This window comes from Dermacentor variabilis, chromosome 7, assembly GCF_050947875.1.
Source record: "Dermacentor variabilis isolate Ectoservices chromosome 7, ASM5094787v1, whole genome shotgun sequence".
NCBI lineage: Eukaryota > Metazoa > Arthropoda > Arachnida > Ixodida > Ixodidae > Dermacentor > Dermacentor variabilis.
In genome coordinates, this window is record NC_134574.1 from 87,749,185 (window position 1) to 87,769,666 (window position 20,482).

General features: G+C 49.1%; 1 protein-coding gene across 3 annotated transcripts in view; it reads left to right on the forward strand.

Annotated features, from left to right (window-relative positions):
- Positions 1-20,482, forward strand: part of LOC142587611 (uncharacterized) — an 88,802-nt gene that overhangs the window by 911 nt on the left and 67,409 nt on the right. For all 3 annotated transcript variants that reach the window (XM_075698750.1, XM_075698751.1, XM_075698752.1), the window contains exon 2: positions 10,011-10,309. In XM_075698750.1, coding sequence (XP_075554865.1) covers positions 10,011-10,309 — 299 coding nt within the window. The remainder of the gene's footprint in view (positions 1-10,010; positions 10,310-20,482) is intronic.

Below are 20,482 nucleotides of genomic sequence, written 5' to 3' on the forward strand. Positions count from 1 at the left end.
AGAAATCCATTTCTTTACTTTGCCGCGTTTTCGCATTAGTTGTTCAGACTCGTCCGATCACGGGACGCAAACCATTCTTCTACGTCGGTGTCATCAGTCACAGTGAACGTGGAAGTATCTGGCTGGCGGAACACACCACTGCAGTTGACGGCCCATGCCTATGAAGCTCGCTGGCCGCTCTCGTCTGACATGGCTGGCGGTCGCGTGCGGATGCAAAGCTCCGGTTCACAAAATCCCGTGCTCATCCATTAATTTTAAAAACATTTATTGGCAAAGAGAATTCGCCAATGGGTTGAGCTCGTCCAATATACGTTTTTATGGCTCCAGCATCCACTATACGCACGAACCTGGTGGAGCGATGGTGCCCAAATGGTGTTTTGTTTTTTAACGCGATAGCGTTAAGGGCCCCGTGTGGCAGAAAAACCGGGGTAGGCGTCCAGCGTTGACCATCTCTTGAGCGACAAAAATATTCTGAACCACGCATACCCAACCACGCAGGCCCAATGTGTAGCGCAGAGCTGTTACTGAAGTAACTGGATTTCCCAAAGTAAAATGCGTCAGGAAAAATCGTAAAGTACAACTTGCGCACAACCTGCAGACAGGATAACGTCGGATTGTGATTTCAATATACGAGAAAACATAGTTCTGTTACGTTGAAACTGAAACACAAACCCGTTTTCCAGCGTTTCTGCCATTCATAGGGGGGCGCGCCCGGTTCCTTGATACATCATACAGATGGCGCTCGCTTCCGCGAATTCGCGGCCCACGCAACAGGCCGCGTTTCTATCAGAAAGCTTGCCTTCGTGCATAGCGCTCGCCGCCAGCGTTTTCGGTAGACGTTACGGTTACATAAGCTGCAGTTGTCGGAAAGCGTGAGAAGCAGTCGGGGATCTTTGAAAACTATCGCGTTCCACTCTTAAAGGTGTAGCTTAATAGTCTTCCTTTTTTTTTTTGGCAGACGCATTTGTAACAGCGTCCAGCAGGTTCTGCTTGCCAAACCTGGTTTCCAGTGTCCAAACCTAGTAAAATAGGCCTTTAAAAATGCACACGTGCTTAACTAGACTTACAGCGGATGTTCATAAATTATATTTCAGCTAACTTGTGCCGCCAAACATTAAATAGAGCACTTCTGCTCTAGGCCAACAAAACGAATTCAGTACTATTCGTTTTACTCTCGAGCAAATGAGGCTATTTCTCGCAGTAAGCCTAACTTACTAATTAGAAAAAAAATTATTACCTAACTCTTTATCGACTTCGTTCAATACATCCAATGCAATTGTTGAAGAGCATGCATCCCGAAGATGTATTTCCGTAATGACACGTCTTCCGAATACGAAAGAGAACGTGCAAGGTTTCAATAAATGTCACTTGACTACCTAGACGCCTGCTCGCCGCGGCGTGAGTGCCCTCTGACAGGGTTAAAACTAATGGTTGCTGCTGCACGCAGGCAGTATGTCTGAATGGGCCGTAAGCGCCGGTGATGATAGAATGAACTCAATAGTCCTGGCCTCCTAATATTTAGTCTAGCTTAACAGTTCTGCAATGTCGAGATTTGTGAAAAATCACGTCCAAGATACTCCCAGGCTTATTTTTTGGCTAAGCTCATCAGCCGCGTTTACATGGCTATGGTAGAAGCGTACCGCATTAACTTATCTTATATCGCATAGCCATACGACTCCGTTTAAATGAATGTGTATTTTCCGGTCCAGGAAACTAACACGACCTATAGTGTCATACTTGAAAATTAGTGCTCTGACTTCCCGTAAACCTGAGTTCGCTGGCTTAAGAATGGTATGTGGCTCAAGGTTAAAATTAACGAAAAGTATAGGAGGAGACAGAAAGAGCGTGCTCTCTCCCTCTATTTCATCCGGTAATTTTAACCTTACGCCATACGTCATTCTTAAAGGGACACTAAAGCGAAACAATCAATCAGTTTAGACTAATGAAGCATTGTTTGAGAAGCCTGCAGGCAGACATTTCAAAAAAATAGTTTGATTATTAGATGAGTAAATGAAGGTCTAAGTATCAGTATTTGAATTTCGTGCCGAAACCTCAGCGCCGGTGCGTCAGCGTGACGTCAAGGATTCCAAAGTATGTTTTCGCATTTGGGCCGCGTTGGCTGAGTAAAGGTTCCCGAAATTTGCCATGTATAATATTTGGTTCCGTTAGAACACAATGTAGTCAATCTGTACCGCTATAAATAATTAGTAGGCCCTAGAACATGCCATCAAAATCAAAGACGTCACAGCCCCCAGGTGCGGGAACTTAAGTAGGCGTCGCCAACCGTATTTCGTTCTTGCGCTTTTTCTGGCTTACCAAACGTCTTATCGTTGTAAGAGTGGTGTTTTTGGTGTCCCGAAACGGTAATCCACTGCTGCAGAAGAAATCATTTTTCACTTTAGTGTCCCTTTAAGCTATGCGCCAACTAACCCAACGTGGCACCCTGCTGCCTTTGCCTCGTTGTAATATGCACCGAAATTAGCTGCAGGGCATGGGCTACATTCCGTGACGTTCACCTTTGTTTGTCATCGTGGACAAATTTACGCGACGTTTACTTTGCGGAAACGTACCGTATTGCATCAGGATATTAAAATTTCTCAGCGGGTCCGCAACTGCCGGCATGTCAAGAGGTATAACCGAACGTGGCCGTCTCGGCTTTTTATCTCCTCAAAGCGGACTTGGCTGCGTTAGAGCAGAGAATCAAGGAACTCACCGATGTTAATGGAATTTATTATGGTCAAGGAAGGCACTGTTTCAATGCGCGTAATGTATTCACGAGTGAAAAGAAATCACGTGCAGCCTGCTTCGTAACGCGCGATTTTTAGTTTTAATGTCCCGCAGTGCGGCACAGGCCGTCGGTGGTTGGTTGGTTGGTTGGTTCACCGGTTCTCATCCTGCAGCGAATGCTTTCCCATAGCTCCTGATACGATACGCTTCTGTTTAGATGCGCCACTGAAATGCGCATTTTCCGTTCAGTACACCCATGTTTGCCGCATTTGGTGTCATACACCTTCCTAGCGAATTAGCGCGTTTACATGAGATGCAATATGCTTGAAAGTCTGTAGTCTACGCTTCCGTCACGCCCCATTCACGTAAATGCAGCTATCGTACAATCAGCAGGGCGTGCGATAGGTAAGGGAGTAGCCTTTGAAGCCTCCTCGGTAACTAAATCTAGATAATTGCAACTTATTGCTGCTACGTTCAAGATCCATATTACGACGGCCGTACTGCAGGGTGGTGTCGCAGGAGTCTATGGAACAATTTACGAGATCTGGAAAGCGTCATCCATTGTTAAGATATTTCGACTTCAGAAAAAGGAAGTGTACAACGATGCGTTCGCTTTAAATGTGCGTTAAAAATGTTTTTGTAAATGCACTGTGAACTTTTTCTAGTATTCTAGTATGCACTGCAAAACTCATCCCGGGATTTTGCTTTGACTTGCCTGTGTTCTTGGCGTTTGGGACGCAGTCTCTTTTCTTTTTTTTAACATCAGATAGCTCAATTCGGCCCATTTATGTTAACTACCTGAAGAGGTGAGCATTATCGCGTGACACACGGCAATGTCAACGTCGCACTTCAATACACTTCTTAATTATTAATTTTAGGACTTGTGTCCGAACTCCGAAGTTAAAACCAAGCATTTGTGAAGTCATGTTAGCTAAAAAGAAATCATATCACCAGTTTCGAGATGTCAGTCTGCAAGCCTAATTGCGCTACGAAATGCACTGGCGTTCGAGTGAGCCGTTTCCCAAAAGCATTCGGCTAGCACTTCGAGGTGATCTTAACTGGAACATCTGTTATTTTGAGATTTCGGGGCCAGTATCTCGAAATTGGTGCCAAACCTATCAGTTTTAATACGTAGACGTGACTTCGCCACTGGTCACCTCAATATTGCTGTTGCAACATGTGACCGAAATTAAAGGAATAATTAAGCGTTAATTACAGAATTATTTTATTATTGATTGATGCAGCTACGTTGACATTGCGACCGCTCATGCAGGCAATTAACGCCTTACCATAAATCCGACTGAAACGATGGAAAAGCGCTATCTGGCACGGGTGATGCTTAGAAAGTCTGGCTGAAAAATAAAGAAAGGAAAAGAAACAGACGTTGTGTATGCATACTGCCATTAGTGGGCCGTGTATTTTTGTGGGTACTGTTCCTTTCTCTCCTCAGTGCACCTTTCAAAATACGCCAAATGTCTAACTGACATTCTTTCTACCATCTACCCAAGGTAAACCTCTAGGCTCACACAAAATGGTGCCTTCAAAGCAATTGCGCTGATAACTGCACCTTCTCGCCGTGGTTGCTTAGCGGCTTTGGCGTTCCGCTGTTAAGCACGAGGTGGCGCGATGCGAACGCCGGCAACGGCGATCGCATTACGACAGAAGTCCATATGTCCTCGCAATGGCGGCTGGTGAAGCAGCGACTTCGCCATATACATATCGCGGGGCGAACTTCTCGATGAAAAAAAAAATCAACGTCTGCCGTTCGAGGCTTGTTGAGCCATGTCGTCTGGAGCGCCAGCTCAGAGCACGTCGCATTCAGTTAGCACAGAACAGTACAAATGAGGCGTAAGCGAGACTATTCGCAACAGCATCGCGTCACAATGTAACCTGTATGCACCCACTTGTATTTATAGCCCTCATTATACAATGACACGCAGTACAGTGGTGAGCCTTGAGAATTTTGCATGAATTCAGACCAATGGGTTCACCTCAATATTAACTAGGAACCACGTGCATTTGTTCTTAGTAGCAACAAACATCTGTTGTTCTGGCGATTATAAGATAAACTCACATTACATTGAAATAATTCACAAAACCAGACTCTAATATTCACTAAGACAGCACTTGTGCTACCTGTAGTCTTTCTCCAGTACAAAAGAGATAGCTGAAACATAATATTTAGTGAAAATACAGTTTAAGATATTTACTAATCAAATCTTGTAAAGTTAATACTATATATATTGTCATTGCTTTTTATGGCGACGCATAAGAGAATTTTGACGACATTACCGTGTTAAATACAGTAATAGAATCTGGGAATCCTGTGTGGAGGCATCGCCTCGAGCAAACTTCAGGAAGCCTGCGCAATTTCGTACTGATAATTATTCATGGATGGAAGCAAACAGCCTGTGACTTCACATTTCCCTATTCCAATGACATTGTCTGTATTTTCTCAAACTGTTTCTATCTGTGACGTATTGGATGCTTAATTTTCACCAGAAATTGTTTTGCCCCACGAGCTGTAGTCGCGCTTCAATCGCACGACGATAATTGATGTCGCTGCTCATTAGTTTAGAACCCAATTTCAGCCTCGCCTTCGCGACCATGTGATTTAACCTTGTCCATGGCATGGCCTCCGAGATCGGGCGGCACGTAGTCCTTCTTCAACCCGTTCCACTCATACGGGAAAGCGCGTAGTCGGCGAAATTGTTTTTCCCGCCGCAGTACCACCGATCACCGAGGCATGCTTTTCACGGGCGCGGCTTGCTTCACGCAAGGCAGAAAACAATGCCTTGAGCCGCCTCTTGCACTCTCAGGACTTACTACAGCAACGCATGTTCTTAGTTTAGATGATATTAATTACGTTCAGCTTTGTTACTCGGCATGCAGACGTAGTTTAACGTAGAACGTCAAGCACGACTGCTGGCAGGAGCGGCTTGACTCCGCACTATACAACTAAGCTTTTCAAGCAAACATTAACTGCATGAACAAACGGACCACAAAGACAGCATGGGACATGGACGGGCGTAGACTTGCAACTAATGTTTATTCCACAACAACCACATATAAGTACACCCCCGACATACACCACTGCGCGTGCGCGAAAAAAGGCAAGATAAAGGAAAAGTAAAACATTGTATAAGCAAAACGCGACCTGCCCACGCTCGTCAATAAACCTCATCTCACTGTTGTGTAAATAAACTGAGGTGTCACTGACAGTCTTGTCCCTTCTTTCTAATATGGTACGCCTCGAGTAGCTCTCTGGCTCGGCTATCTCGGCAGCGGCACAAAATCTTTACTTCCTTCATGATCGGCTTGCACGTGCACGACAAGCAGTGGACAGGCAGGTACCAATTAGTTTTATTTCTAATTGACAATTGATGCTCACGCAAGCACACATTCACACACCTTCCTGTTTGGCCTATGTAAACTTTGACGCATGATAGAGGTATCTGATAAACTACTCCAACACTGCAACCTACGTGGGAAATGGAGTGCTTTGTTCCACACCCTTGGAAGTTATTTTTACTTCTTATGCGCGAGCTTGCACGGGAGCCGAGAACGCTATCTCAACTCCATACCGTTTCACAACCTTTTTTAAGTTGTGGGAAGTCTTGTGAACATACGGCACAACTTTACTTTTCTTATATTTGCGCCCCCTTCCGTCTTCAGTAACATTGCCTTCCGTCTTTATCTTCTTAAGCACTGCCTCCACTACTGCTGAAATGACAGATTGCGGGAAACCTGCTTCGTCCAACCTTACAATCTGCCTGTCAAAGCTTTCCTGCATTTTGTGCGTGCAGGACTTTCTTAAGGCTGATATGATACACTGGGTGGCTATTGCCCGCTTTACCGTTTTCGAATGAGCCGAATCGTAGGGCAAAAATTTCTTTTGGGGTCTTGGGCTATATTTCCAGCACACATGGTCGTCACAGAAGCTTATAGCGTTGTCTAAAAACTGAATATTGTTATCCTCTGTTAGTTCATGGGTGTATGTTAAACCTTTGCCAAGGCGCTGAAAAATGTGTAGTATGCCTGCGATGGCGTAGTCATATGTGTAACTGGCTTGCTTCTTTAAAAGTACAAGAAAATCGTCAACATAACGGAACACGGTAACAATCTGGTCCCGATCGATCCCTTCGTTTACCGCTGTGTCAAATTCCGATAAGTAAACATTGCACAAGATAGGAGCAACGCAAGATCCTATACATATACATTGTTTCTGCACGTAATAGTCTTCTTTAAACTGGATAAAGGTAGATTTGAGGTAAAACTCAAGCAACGCTAAAAACCTATTAACAATAAACCCGGTAGAATTCTGAAAAGACACTTCGCCATTAACTTCAATACATTTCTGAACAGCCTGAAACAATGCAGCGTGAGGGATAGAATAAAACAAATCTTCTATGTCAATGAAAAAAAAAGCATGGCTAATATCGTCATTCGACTCTTTATACCTAGTAACAGCTTCCGAGTTCTTTGTTTCAAACGGGTCGTCCACTTTCAGGTGCGATAAACATTTCTACAAAAACTTGCTGACTTCGTTCTGCGAAGTTCCTCTTTCACTCACGATAGACCGGAAAGGGATATCTTCTTTGTATGTCTTGGCTGTAAAAACACGATCATTTTTTTTTGTCTTTCTATACTCGTTAGTAAACAGCCAAAAGCCTATCTTTGTTATTCCCTGTTTTGTGGGAAAACAAAGTAAATTTCAGTTATCTTCATCCATGATAAGTTGCGCTGCATAGCTCAAGGAATTAGGACCCGCACGAATAATTAAAGCACGATCACGCACACATAGATGATGCGGACTTCTGCTTTCTTCGTGAGTGTCTTGTAGTAACTGTGCTGCACAGCTTCGCATACATGACTAAGAATCACCTAGCCTTACACGCAACCTGTTAAAAAATCTTCACGCAGAAATAGGCGTTGTTAACACCGTGGCATCAGTTTTCCCAGAAGCATTTATTCTTTTTTACTTGTTTCTATTAGCGCGTCTGAATATGTGCCGTAAATTAATTACTTTACAAATAAGCCGTTAATTAGTGTAACAATGGTAATAATTCAATTAAGCATTCTTATTTCTCGTAGAAACAATGGCCGCCTCATCGAGTAATTTAGATCAAGGGTTAAAGGAGTGCTATCTGCTACAGGGAATTCTTTTTTTTATATTTGATGCAGTTAAAAAAAACCTTTACTGGTATATTGTACATTTACATCTGCCTGTAACGACTCCGGCCGGTTCTATCAATCGCTTCACTCCACAAATTTTTTAATCAATACTATAACCACCTTTTGCTTATCTCGACTGCTGACCGCTTTTATTCCCAGCGTTTCTGCAACTCGGACGATTCCTGCGAGTACCACCCTCTGTAGTCGCGTAGTGACTTAGGCATGGCGCTGCAATGCCTAAGTCACTACGCAGGATCGCGCAGTCACTACGCAGGGCGCGGGATCGAATCCCGGCCACGGCGACCGCGTTTCGATGGGGACAAAAATGCAAGGAATTCCCGTGTACCACGTATTTAGTTCACGTTAAAGAACCCCAGGTGGTTAAACTTGATCCGGACTCCTCCGACTACGGCGTGCCTCACAATCATATCGTAATTTTGCTACGCGAAACCCCCTAATTCAGTTCAATTCCGGCTGGTATTCCCAAATGAGCCCATTAAATGCCCCCACAATCAGGTGTTATGCAAAATGTTGTAAAATATTACGTTTTCCACGTCCTATAATTGATGTAAACAAAAATAATACTTAACTTACATAATATTATTGAAAGAAAACAAGCTAAAAAAAATAACATCGAATTCTGCTATTTTCGGTTTCTCCAAGTACGATGTACGCTGCTAATTATCCTGTAATTCTTGAACGGCCCAACGTAAAGCCATGATTCTTTATGCGATAGGTAGAATAATGCGTGTTGCCTGGAAACTCAAAAATTTAATCATCTTATTGTTTTTTTTTTGGAGAACATTGGTATTTCAAGTGCCCTTAGGGCTTAAAGATGCCTACGACATCCTTCATAATCCATTGTGCAAGTTCTGGACTTTAAAGCTCCATAGCCGAATACATAGGAACAGTCCCTGAACTCAACGAAGAAGGCGTGTATCGGCAGAAATTTGTCATATTTGGTGACGTAAAGTGGTTGCCACGGTAAATTTCAGTCGCATAGTTATAAAAATTTCTGTAGTGTGCCCTGATGGCATGTCGTCACAACAAGGCCGCTTCTGCCAACAAGCAGCCATATTTGAAACTTTCTGGCATATTTCACCAGCAATTCCATCAGCTTTCAGCCGTCGGAGGAAGACACATCTATGTGCCACGTCGCACGTGAAGGAATCACTTTTTTTAAGTAAGCCCTACTTGAAGAAATAAAAAAAATCAATACTTATACAATAGCCAATGCCAGTAGCAAATGGGCCAGTAGAGAAAATTACGTGTAGGTTGGCAATTATTATAGCTTGTAGTTGTACACAAGTGGGAGGCGGTAACGTGGGCTCACCAAGTGCACGCACAGTTAAAGAAACGAGCATTATTTAACTGAGCAGGAGTTGGGGCATATTGTACAAGTAAAGGCGTTTACATGCAAGGTGAAAGTGACCCGCCGTGGTTGCTCAGTGGCTATTGAGCACGAGGTCGCGGAATCGAATCCCGGCCACGGCGGCCGCATTTCTATGGGGGCGAAATGCGAAAACACCCGTGTACTTAGATTTAGGTGCACGTTAAAGAACCCCAGGTGGTCTAAGTTTCCGGAGTCCTCCACTACGGCGTGACTCATAATCAGAAAGTGGTTTTGGCACGTAAAACCCCATAATTATATTAAGGTGAAAGTTTCCAGTGAGCTTCATTTTCGCAGGCAATGCGATTAAAGTTTAAAGTTATCCCCGCCGCGGCGGTCGCAGTTCGATGAGGGTGAAATGCAAGAGCGCCAGTGCCCCGAGCATGGAGGGCACGTTAAAGATACCCTGGTGGTCAAAATTAACTTCCGGGGTCCCCCACTACGTCGTGTCCCATATTAAAATCGTGGTTTCGGCACGTAAAACCCCATAATTCAATTCCATGTTTAAAGTTTCAATTGAGAAGATCCAAGTTACAGCTAGTTGCCCGCCTATTGTCGATACGCAGAGTCGGACGCCATGTCATATGGCGTTTCCCCTACTTTACACGCCGGAGATCACTGTCGCCATTCGTGATACCCTGTAGCCATAGTTGTTTGTCACACTGCTTCCCAGAATGATCGTGCGAAAATTCTGCCCGCGCCCGCGTTTCTGACGCAGCACCAGTACGCCGGCCTTGTGGTAGATATCAAGCGTCAAGCACAGGCCAAGGCTGAAAAGCAGTCCAAGAAGCGGCCGAAGGCACTGCGCGACAGGAGGGCCTCCAAGATGCCCGTCCTGAAGCAGGAGGTGCCCGCTGAGACCGCTGCCGTGCAGCAGCAGCAGCCGACGAACCAGCCGCAGCTGCAGCAGCAGCAGCCGATCAGCTCGGCGATGGGCGCGGGCCAAGCGTTGGCGGAGCAGTGGCACGTGCAAGGCGCACACTGCGCACCGGCGCCCGCTAAGATATCACCACAAGGGTACGGAGAGTGCGAGCGCAACCAGCGCGTCGCATCGTCGCAGCGCGTCGCGCGTCGGAGAGTGCGAGCATCACATCGCGCAGTCAGCCTTCGCAAGGCAAGGCGAGCGCAATGTAACAATTCTATTTCGTTGCCATTCCCATGAGCATTCGACCCATATAGGATGTCACGTGGTGGTGACGTTGAATAACACAGTAGCAATACTGTGAACGACAAAACTAACTTTTGTTGGGCGAACCTGTGCCCACAAAACAGGCCACACTTATAGCACAACGATAACGGCGAACACGGTCGGCGATCGTCGGAAATCTGATCAGCGGGTCAAGCGCGTCGGCTTTTATAGAGCAGTCGTCGAATGTTCCAGACTGTTTGGGATCGCACCGCTGGTACGATCTGTTGGGAACTCGGCGCTGACGCCCGTGGTTGTACCTGGGTCGCAAGCCCCAAGGGTAGCGTTGGCCTGGCGGCCTGGGGTACAACGGGAAGCATCCGAAGGTCCCGGCAAAGCATGAGTCGACTGGTAACAACGAAACAACTTGTTTATTTTAACATCGCAAAGAGTTGGCGGTCAGGTTTGACCGAAGTAGAGAGACGGGAGAGCACTTCACTCAACAGAAGAAATCGGAGCCCTCCTTTTGACGTCCGGGGGCAGCTGTTTTTATACTCTCGCAGTTGAGGGCAAGAAGGAACCCCTCAAAAGACGAGCACGTGAATGTACAATGGGCTAATGGTGACGCACACTGTCGTAGCGCTGCCGTAGCACCATGTCGAGCACGATCTCGTAGCACCCTGTCGAGCACGATCTCGTAGCACCCTGTTGTAGCGCTGCCGGTCGGGCACAATGACTGTAATGAGAGGATGGTCCCTGCTTTGGCATCGCCTGTTTCGGGCACAATGACTGGAATGAGAGGATGGTCCCTGCTTTGGCATCGCCTGTTTCGGGCACAATGACTGGAATGAGAGGATGGTCCCTGCTTTGGCATCGCCTGTTTCGGGCACAATGACTGGAATGCGAGGATGATCCCTATGCGGTCGCATCGCCGCAGTCGCGCTTGGAAACACCTGGCGATGAGCGTTGCGGCGACGACGATCGGGCCAAAAATGTCTGCCGCCCCGCCGCAGTCGCGCCGGCAAAACCACGTGTCGCAGGCGAATCGCAACAGACCGCCCCGCCGGGGGAAGGAGATCCCGATGGACAGGGGACTGCATCCGCTGTCCGGAGGGATGTCGCTCGATGATGCACATAACCGAAGTCGGGCGTCCCTCGACGTTTCTTGAGCGCAGCGCACAGAGAAGGCCTCGTTCTCTCGTTCAGGTTCGCACGGGACACTGCAAAGTGACTTCGGGAGAGTTCACATTTTTGTTCTCGTTCCCGGCAAGCGTTAGAACTACGCTGAAACTCAACCGCTCAGTCAGCAAGCACGGCACAACCCTCACTAAGCCCTGCCAGGCTCTTTCCCCTTTTTATACCACTGCCTAGTTCCTCACAGTAGTCTAGCATCACTCAGAACGCGTCCACAAATTGAAAAATTGCACTAGAAAGCATATCATCACTTTGAAACACTAAACAAAAGCAATATGTTAAAAAAAATCCTGCCTCAGGAAGAAAAACATCAGTAACAAACAATTTTGAGGCTGATTCCTACGTTAGGGGCTTCGACTTAAGCCATCGGCGTTACCGTTGAGACTCCCCTTTTTGTAACGCACCTCAAAGGAATATTGTTGTAAAGCGAGGCTCCAGCGCAGGAGGCGGCCATTTTTGGGAGAGATGGTCTGCAGCCATTGGAGAGGGCAGTGATCCGTCTCAATGATAAACCTCGAGCCGGCTAGATAGCATGACAATTTCTGAACGGCCCACACGAGACACGCACACTCTTTCTCGGTGGCGCTATACGCCTGCTCACGACTGGACAGCTTACGACTAGCATACAGGACGGGGTGTTCTACTTCTCCATTTTCCCGTTGGCACAGTACAACGCCCATGCCTCGCTCACTAGCATCGCACTGAACAATGAACCCTTTTGTATAGTCTGGCGATCGTAGCACAGGCTGGCTTGTTAGGGCACTCTTTAGGGCGCTAAAAGCTCTTTCCTTTGTCTCGTCCCAGACGACTGTTTGAGGCTCTGTCTTTCTTAGAGCATCCGTCAGGGGAGCCGCGATATCAGAGTACCTAGGGATGTACCTCTGATAGTAGCCGGCGACACCCAAGAACGACCGAATATCGGTCTTGGTGCGCGGTTGCGGAAAGTCTCGCACAGCGGCCACTTTTATTTCAGAGGGGCGGCGACGACCCTGACCAATCACGTGACCGAGGTAGACAACCTCGGCCTGTGCTAACTGGCACTTAGGAGCCTTGACTGTCAAGCCCGCTTCGCGCAGGCGGGTTAGCACTGCCCGCAAGTGTGCCATATGCTCAGACCAAGATGCGGAGAATATCGCTACGTCGTCTAGATACGGTAAAGCGAATTCTTGCTGTCCCCGCAACACTTTATCCATGAGGCTTGAAAAACAGTATGGCGCGTTCTTCAAACCAAAACTCAACACTTTAGGACGGAATGTTCCCATTGGTGAAATGAACGCCGCATACCTACTAGCCTCTTCTGTAAGTGGAACCTGCCAATAACCCCTGACAAGATCTAGGGTGGAAATAAACTGAGCGCTACTAACTTTCTCAAGGCGCTCCTCGATGTTAGGGATCGGATAAATTTGATCCTTAGTGATGGAATTAAGCCTGCGGTAGTCGACGCAAGGACGAGGTTCCTTGCCCGGTACCTCAACTAAAATCAAAGGGGAGGTATAATCACTCTCACCTGCCTCAATAACACCGAGCTGTAGCATTTTCTTTACCTCAGCCTCCATAATATCGCTCTGGCGGGGTGACACCCGATACGCCTTGGATCGTACTGGCTCTGGGGAGGTAAGTTCTATATCATGAGTAAGTACCGAAGTCCTACCAGGCCTCTCAGAGAACAGACCTTGAAACTCTTGTAATAGCTGGTGTAGTTCGGTTTTCTGCTCAGGCGACAGCGGTGCTTTACTGATAAGGTCACTAATGACTTGACCGGTGTCTTCCCTGTTCGTCACTGAGCCTAGTCCCGGAAGCTCGACCGGAAGCTCTTCAGGAACGTTTACCATCATGCACACCACTGCTTCCCTTTGTCTATAAGGTTTGAGCAGATTACAGTGGTAAACTTGCTGTGCTTTCCGCTTTCCTGGCAGACTTACCACGTAGTTAACGTCCGACAGTTTCTGAACAATTCGCGCTGGGCCCTCCCACTGCACGTCTAGTTTGTTGTTTAGCGATGTGCGCAATATCATGACCTCATCGCCCACCTCAAAACGACGGGCCCTGGCTGTCCGATCATAATAAACCTTGGCCCTCTGCTGGGCCTTTGTCATTGCTTCACCTGACAACTCCTGTGCCCTTCTTAAGCGTTCGAGGAGCTTAAGTACGTACTCCACCACGACTGGGTCGTCGCCCCTGCCTTCCCATGATTCTCGAAGCATGCGAAGCGGAGATCGAAGCGAGCGACCGTACACCAGTTCAGCTGGCGAAAACCCCGTAGCCGCATGCGGCGCGGTCCTTAAAGCAAACATCACCCCAGGCAGACACAGCTCCCAGTCAGTTCGATGTTCAAAACACAACGCTCTCAACACGCGCTTCATGACGGAGTGGAGCTTCTCAACGGAATTCGACTGTGGGTGGTACACTGAGCTGTGCAACAGCTTTACCCCACACCTTTCGAGAAAAGTTGTCGTCAAAGCGCTAGTAAACACGGTGCCCTGATCTGATTGGATTTCCGCAGGGAAACCAACTCGCGCAAATATGGACAGTAGTGCATTAACTATCTCAACTGAGCTGAGTTCTTTAAGCGGCACTGCTTCAGGGAACTTTGTCGCTGGGCAGATCACAGTCAAAATGTGTCTGTACCCCGTGGCTGTTACCGGCAGAGGTCCCACTGTATCAATAACGAGCCGTCTAAAAGGCTCCGTTATGATAGGTACCAATTTCAACGGCGCCCTTGATTTGTCCCCTGGTTTGCCCACCCGCTGACAAGTGTCACATGTCCTCACGAAATGGTCTGCGTCCCGAAAACACCCTGGCCAATAGTACTCTTGCAAGAGACGGTCCTTAGTTTTCTTAACTCCTAGGTGTCCGGACCACGAACCCCCGTGTGACAAGCGCAACAGATCCTGACGATAGCATTGAGGCACGACCAGCTGATCGAACTCCACTCCTCTGCGGTCTAGATACTTCCGGTACAGGACTCCACCTCTTTCCACAAAACGCGCAGTTTTCCTGGCGATACCTTCTTTGACATTGCAGCGCACGTTTTCCAGGCTGCCATCCTTTTTTTGCTCGGCTATCAAAGCCGTCCGGCTGACTTTTAGCAACCTATCAAGTCCGTCTGACGTAGGCGCGATGAGCAAATCAGTAGATAGCTCTTCTAACTTTCCCGCGTCGGGCGTTTCCTCTCCAGTATCTGGCGCCTTTAACGTTACAGACTCAAGTTTATTCAGTTCGGGCGTGCTCGGAATATCAGCTTGCTGCGCCTCTGACCCTTTTTCGTTGTTTGATAACGTCGGCCCCGCAACTACCGCCTTTGCAGCGAGCTCCCGAACCTTCGATCTGGTTAAGGCCTGAACACTAGCTTCACCAAACAAAAGCCCCTTCTCGCGCAGGAGGTGATCGGACCTGTTTGAAAATAGGTACGGGTACTGGGGTGGCAGCATAGATGACACTGCCGCCTCCGTCTCAAGCGCTCCGAAAGGTCCTTCAATAAGCACCTTTGCTACTGGCAGACACACGCTATGAGCTTCCACGGCTTGCTTGATCCACGCGCACTCGCCCGTGAACATATGGGGTTCTACGTAAGATGGGTGAACTACATCCATCGTAGCTGCGGAATCGCGAAGCACTCGGCACTCTTTCCCGTTCACGAGGAGGTCTCGCATGTAAGGCTCGAGAAGCTTCATGTTCTCGTCAGTGCTGCCTATTGAAAAAAACACAACTTTTGGTGTTGTTTCCGGACACTGCGCCGAAAAGTGACCCGGCTTCTGGCACGTATAACAAACGCCCGCTCTCCTCATCTCGAACCGCTTTCTGCGTTCGGCTTCGGCTGCCGCCGTCTCCTTAGGTTCGGTCGCACTGCTTCCACTCGCATCCGCACTACGCGTGTTCCCCTTTGCTCTCATGGGTGTGAACTTCGGCCTCTCGAACTTCGAGCCAAATTCACCCTTTTGACCGTCCTTAGCTCCGCGAGCCCGACGCGTCACAAACTCCTCGGCTAGCTCAGCGGCTTTAGCCACCGTACAAACGTCTGGCCTATCCAAGACCCAGTATCGCACGTTCTCCGGTAACCGACTATAAAACTGTTCTAGCCCGAAACACTGCAGAACTTTATCGTGGTCACCAAACGCTTTCTCTTCTTTGAGCCACTCCTGCATGTTCGACATAAGCCTATACGCAAACTCTGTATATGACTCACTTTTGCCTTTCTCATTTTCCCGAAACTTCCGACGGAACGCTTCCGCAGACAGCCGGTACTTTTTTAGCAGACTCGATTTTACTTTGTCGAAATCCTCTGCCTCCTCTCTATCCAAGCGAGCGACTACGTCGGCCGCCTCGCCGGGTAACAAAGTGAGCAAGCGCTGTGGCCACGTTTCCCGAGAGAACCCCTGCTTCTCGCACGTTCGCTCAAAGTTAACCAGGAACAAACCAATGTCCTCTCCAAGCTTAAACGGCCGCATCAGGTCAGTCATTTTGAACAATACGCGTTCTCCTGCACCGTGTGCCTGACTTCCATTACGAGCGCGTTCCATCTCTACCTCAAGACGCTTCATTTCCAAAGCGTGTTGACGGTCACGCTCTTCTTTTTCTTTCTGCTCTTTAAGTTCGCGCTCCTGTTTCTCTTTTTGCTCTTTAAGTTCGCGCTCCTGTTTCTCTTTTTGCTCTTTAAGTTCGCGCTCCTGTCTTTTTGACCTGTCCTCAATAGTCTCAAGGCATTCCGACAGCTCGTCATCCTCAGCCTCTAACTCAAGAATAGCCTTTAGCAGTTCTGGTTTTCTGAGTTTGTCTGAGACATCCAGACCCAACTCTCTTGCAAGCTCCAACAATTTCGGTTTGCGCAACGACTTCAAATCCATGGCTGCTCTGAATGCTGCTTTCTCTACTGCTTACTATTGTCTTGCCGCAACTAACCCGGCAGCAACGACAACCACAATTACCAGCTCTGTTTCTAACACTAACAAAAGCCTGGCAAAGCTCAGAAGAAGAAAGTCCCGCACTCACCAAACCTCGCAGGCAGGAATTCCGCGCAGTCGTTCCGCTGCAGGCAACCAGTCGTCACACAGGGCTCGTTGCACTGCTCCCGGATCGTCGTTGAGCTGCTCAGCATACAGTCAACTGCATCTCTTCGCTGCTGGCCTCCGTTGTCGCGATCTCACCGCTGGCAGACAGTTATTTGAAGTCGTAGGCGATCTCACCGCTGCCAACCAGATGTTTGGGATCGCACCGCTGGTACGATCTGTTGGGAACTCGGCGCTGACGCCCGTGGTTGTACCTGGGTCGCAAGCCCCAAGGGTAGCGTTGGCCTGGCGGCCTGGGGTACAACGGGAAGCATCCGAAGGTCCCGGCAAAGCATGAGTCGACTGGTAACAACGAAACAACTTGTTTATTTTAACATCGCAAAGAGTTGGCGGTCAGGTTTGACCGAAGTAGAGAGACGGGAGAGCACTTCACTCAACAGAAGAAATCGGAGCCCTCCTTTTGGCGTCCGGGGGCAGCTGTTTTTATACTCTCGCAGTTGAGGGCAAGAAGGAACCCCTCAAAAGACGAGCACGTGAATGTACAATGGGCTAATGGTGACGCACACTGTCGTAGCGCTGCCGTAGCACCATGTCGAGCACGATCTCGTAGCACCCTGTCGAGCACGATCTCGTAGCACCCTGTTGTAGCGCTGCCGGTCGGGCACAATGACTGTAATGAGAGGATGGTCCCTGCTTTGGCATCGCCTGTTTCGGGCACAATGACTGGAATGAGAGGATGGTCCCTGCTTTGGCATCGCCTGTTTCGGGCACAATGACTGGAATGAGAGGATGGTCCCTGCTTTGGCATCGCCTGTTTCGGGCACAATGACTGGAATGCGAGGATGATCCCTATGCGGTCGCATCGCCGCAGTCGCGCTTGGAAACACCTGGCGATGAGCGTTGCGGCGACGACGATCGGGCCAAAAATGTCTGCCGCCCCGCCGCAGTCGCGCCGGCAAAACCACGTGTCGCAGGCGAATCGCAACAAGACTAATCGTTCGGACCCGCGTGCCTTCCACAAAGTTCTGCACCATTCGCGTCAGGCGATGAAATCAGATAACATAAGGTTCGGCGACAACAGAGTGCGGATAGAAGCATCGATAACTTTCCAGAAACTTCGGATACATGCAGGCGCGTCCAGCGCTGTGCGATTGCATTTGTTAGGCGGCGAAACGTGGTTGCCCGAGAAAGATAAGTACACGTGTCAATACATTGCTAGCATGTCGGCGAGGGTCTTGTTCAGGCGCTCCGGGAGACCATTCGTCTGTGGATGGTAGGCAGTTGTCCTCCTGTGACTTGTCTGGCTTTGCAGTTGGGTCTTGGCGTCGGATCATGGCTGCGTCGTGTTGAACTGAAGCTGGAACGTCGCGTGGTCAAGCCGTCTTTCGTCGGCGTAGTCTTCGCTTCCTGACTTCGTCGGGACGGCGGCGTGTCGTCATTAGGTCGTCGAGATGGTTTCTTCGTCGTCTTCGTCGGCAGCGGAGGATCTTCTTCAATTCGACGAACCGCAACCGCACCTCCATCGGTTGCTGCTTTTAGTTTTCCGGATACGGGCTCGCAGAGTGGCCCCGGGCTGGGCCGGTGTATGGTCGGCGCTGCGGCGACAGGTAGCGGCCTGGTGACGGCGAACGGGACGGTCGTCGAGGGCTCCATTGAGTAGCGGCAAGGTAGTCGGCGATGTCACGTGGACGCTCTCCAAGCTGTGGACGCGGCGCGTTGACGGCGAACCCTATCAGTACCAAGTCGCGGTATGGGCATCGGCGATACACATGGCCGGCTTCTCCGCAGTGATAGCAGAGCGGGCGGTGGTCGGGGGCTCGCCAAATGTCTGTCTTCCTCGGGTAGCTGCGCTGGGCGACGGGTGGGCGTGCTGGCGGTGGCGGCGGTGGTCGACAGATTGCGGCGTTGCAGGGCCCTGGCGCGGTCGTGGAGGGGGACCTTGACGGCGGGCGACGGCGGCGTAGGTCATCGCTTCTGGCTGGGGCTGCGATGACTGTGGTTGTAACTCGGGAACTCCGAGCGATCGCTGAACTTCTTCTTTGACAGTTTCGGCGACTGTGGCCACTTGAGGTTGCGATGAAGGGAAGATCCTTTGAAGCTCCTCTCGTACGATTGCCCTGGTGGTCTCGCGCAGGTTGTCGGTGGCCAGTGACTGAACTCCGGCGTAGTTTGTCGAGCTCCTGCGGCGGTTGAATTGCCGGTTCCGCATTTCGAGTGTCTTCTCAATGCTGGTGGCCTCGCGAAGGAACTCTTCTACCGTCGTCGGTGGGCTCCGTATCATTGCGCCGAAAAGTTCCTCCTTTACACCACGCATCAGCAGGCGGACTTTCTTCTCCTCGGACATTTCCGGATCGGCGTGGCGGAACAGACGGTTCATTTCCTCAGTGAAGATCGCGATCGTCTCATTCGGCAGCTGCGCTCTGGTCTCCAGTAGAGTTTGGGCTCGCTCTTTTCGCACGACGCTTGTATATGTTTGCAGAAAGCCGCTTCGGAACAGGTCCCACGTCGTCAAGGTGGCTTCTCGATTCTCGAACTACGTCCTGGCGGCGTCCTCTAATGCGAAATAAACATGTCGCAGCTTGTCGTCGCTTGCCCAGCTGTTAAACGTAGCGACCCTCTCATACGTTTCCAGCCAGCTTTCCGGGTCCTCAAATGTGGAACCCCGAAACGTCGGTGGTTCCCTGGGCTGCTGCAGCACGATGGAGGACGCTGGGGCTGCCATTGGAGTTGCCTTGGACACAATCTTCTTGGTCTCAGGTAGAAGTCCGTGCTGCGGGGGCAGCTGTTGAAGACGGCGGCTTGCTCGATGTTCCGGGACGGCGCTGGTGTTGCCTTTGCGGTCCGGGCTTGAATTACGGCTTGTCGGGGGCGTCCGGTACATGAACGTAAAGCACTTCCACCAGATGTCACGTGGTGGTGACGTTGAATTACAGTAGCAATACTGTGAACGACGAAACTAACTTTTATTGGGCGAACCTGTGCCCACAAAACAGGCTACCCTTATAGCACAACGATAACGGCGAACACGGTCGGCGATCGTCGGAAATCTGAACAGCGGGTCAAGCGCGTCGGCTTTTATAGAGCAGTCGTCGAATGTTCCAGACTAATCGTTCGGACCCGCGTGCCTTCCACAAAGTTCTACACCATTCGCGTCAGGTGATGAAATCAGATAACATAAGGTTCGGCGAAAACACACAGCGGATAGAAGCTTCGATAACTTTCCAGAAACTTCGGATACATGCAGGCGCGTCCCACGCTGTGCGATTGCATTTGTTAGGCGGCGAAATGTGGTTGCCCGATAAAGATAAGTACACCTGTCAATATATATATATATATATATATATATATATATATATATATATATATATATATATATATATATATATATATGCATCGTTGTCCGTTATTGACGGTGTGGGATAAAAAAGACTTTAGAATCGAGCGAAAGGAATCCTCTTACTCGGCTTCATTAGTCTCCCCTTTTCTGCAAAACTCGGTCCAACACGTCACCCTGCGCTTCGCGTACTCATCCCAGTGTATTTGGAGCCGTTCTATTTGGCGCACACTTTTTCGGGTACTTTGGTCGCTTCTTATAACGTACGCACTTATTCGTTGAAACGTGCGGGTGCATGCCAGCCGCACGTTGCTTTCGCAGATGTTCTTTTCGGCAGAGCCTGCTGAAAGAGGCGGTGGGAGGCGGTCAAGCTTACTTGGACATGATCACGTGTTGGGACGAAATTACCTGGCTTCAGTTGTGCCACGTCACGCTCCCACCTAAAGCTATTCCTTCCTCGACGGACGCGGCGTCTGATACGAGCAACGACGCGCCTGGGAGAAGCCTCTCCGGAATTTTTGAATTGTTGC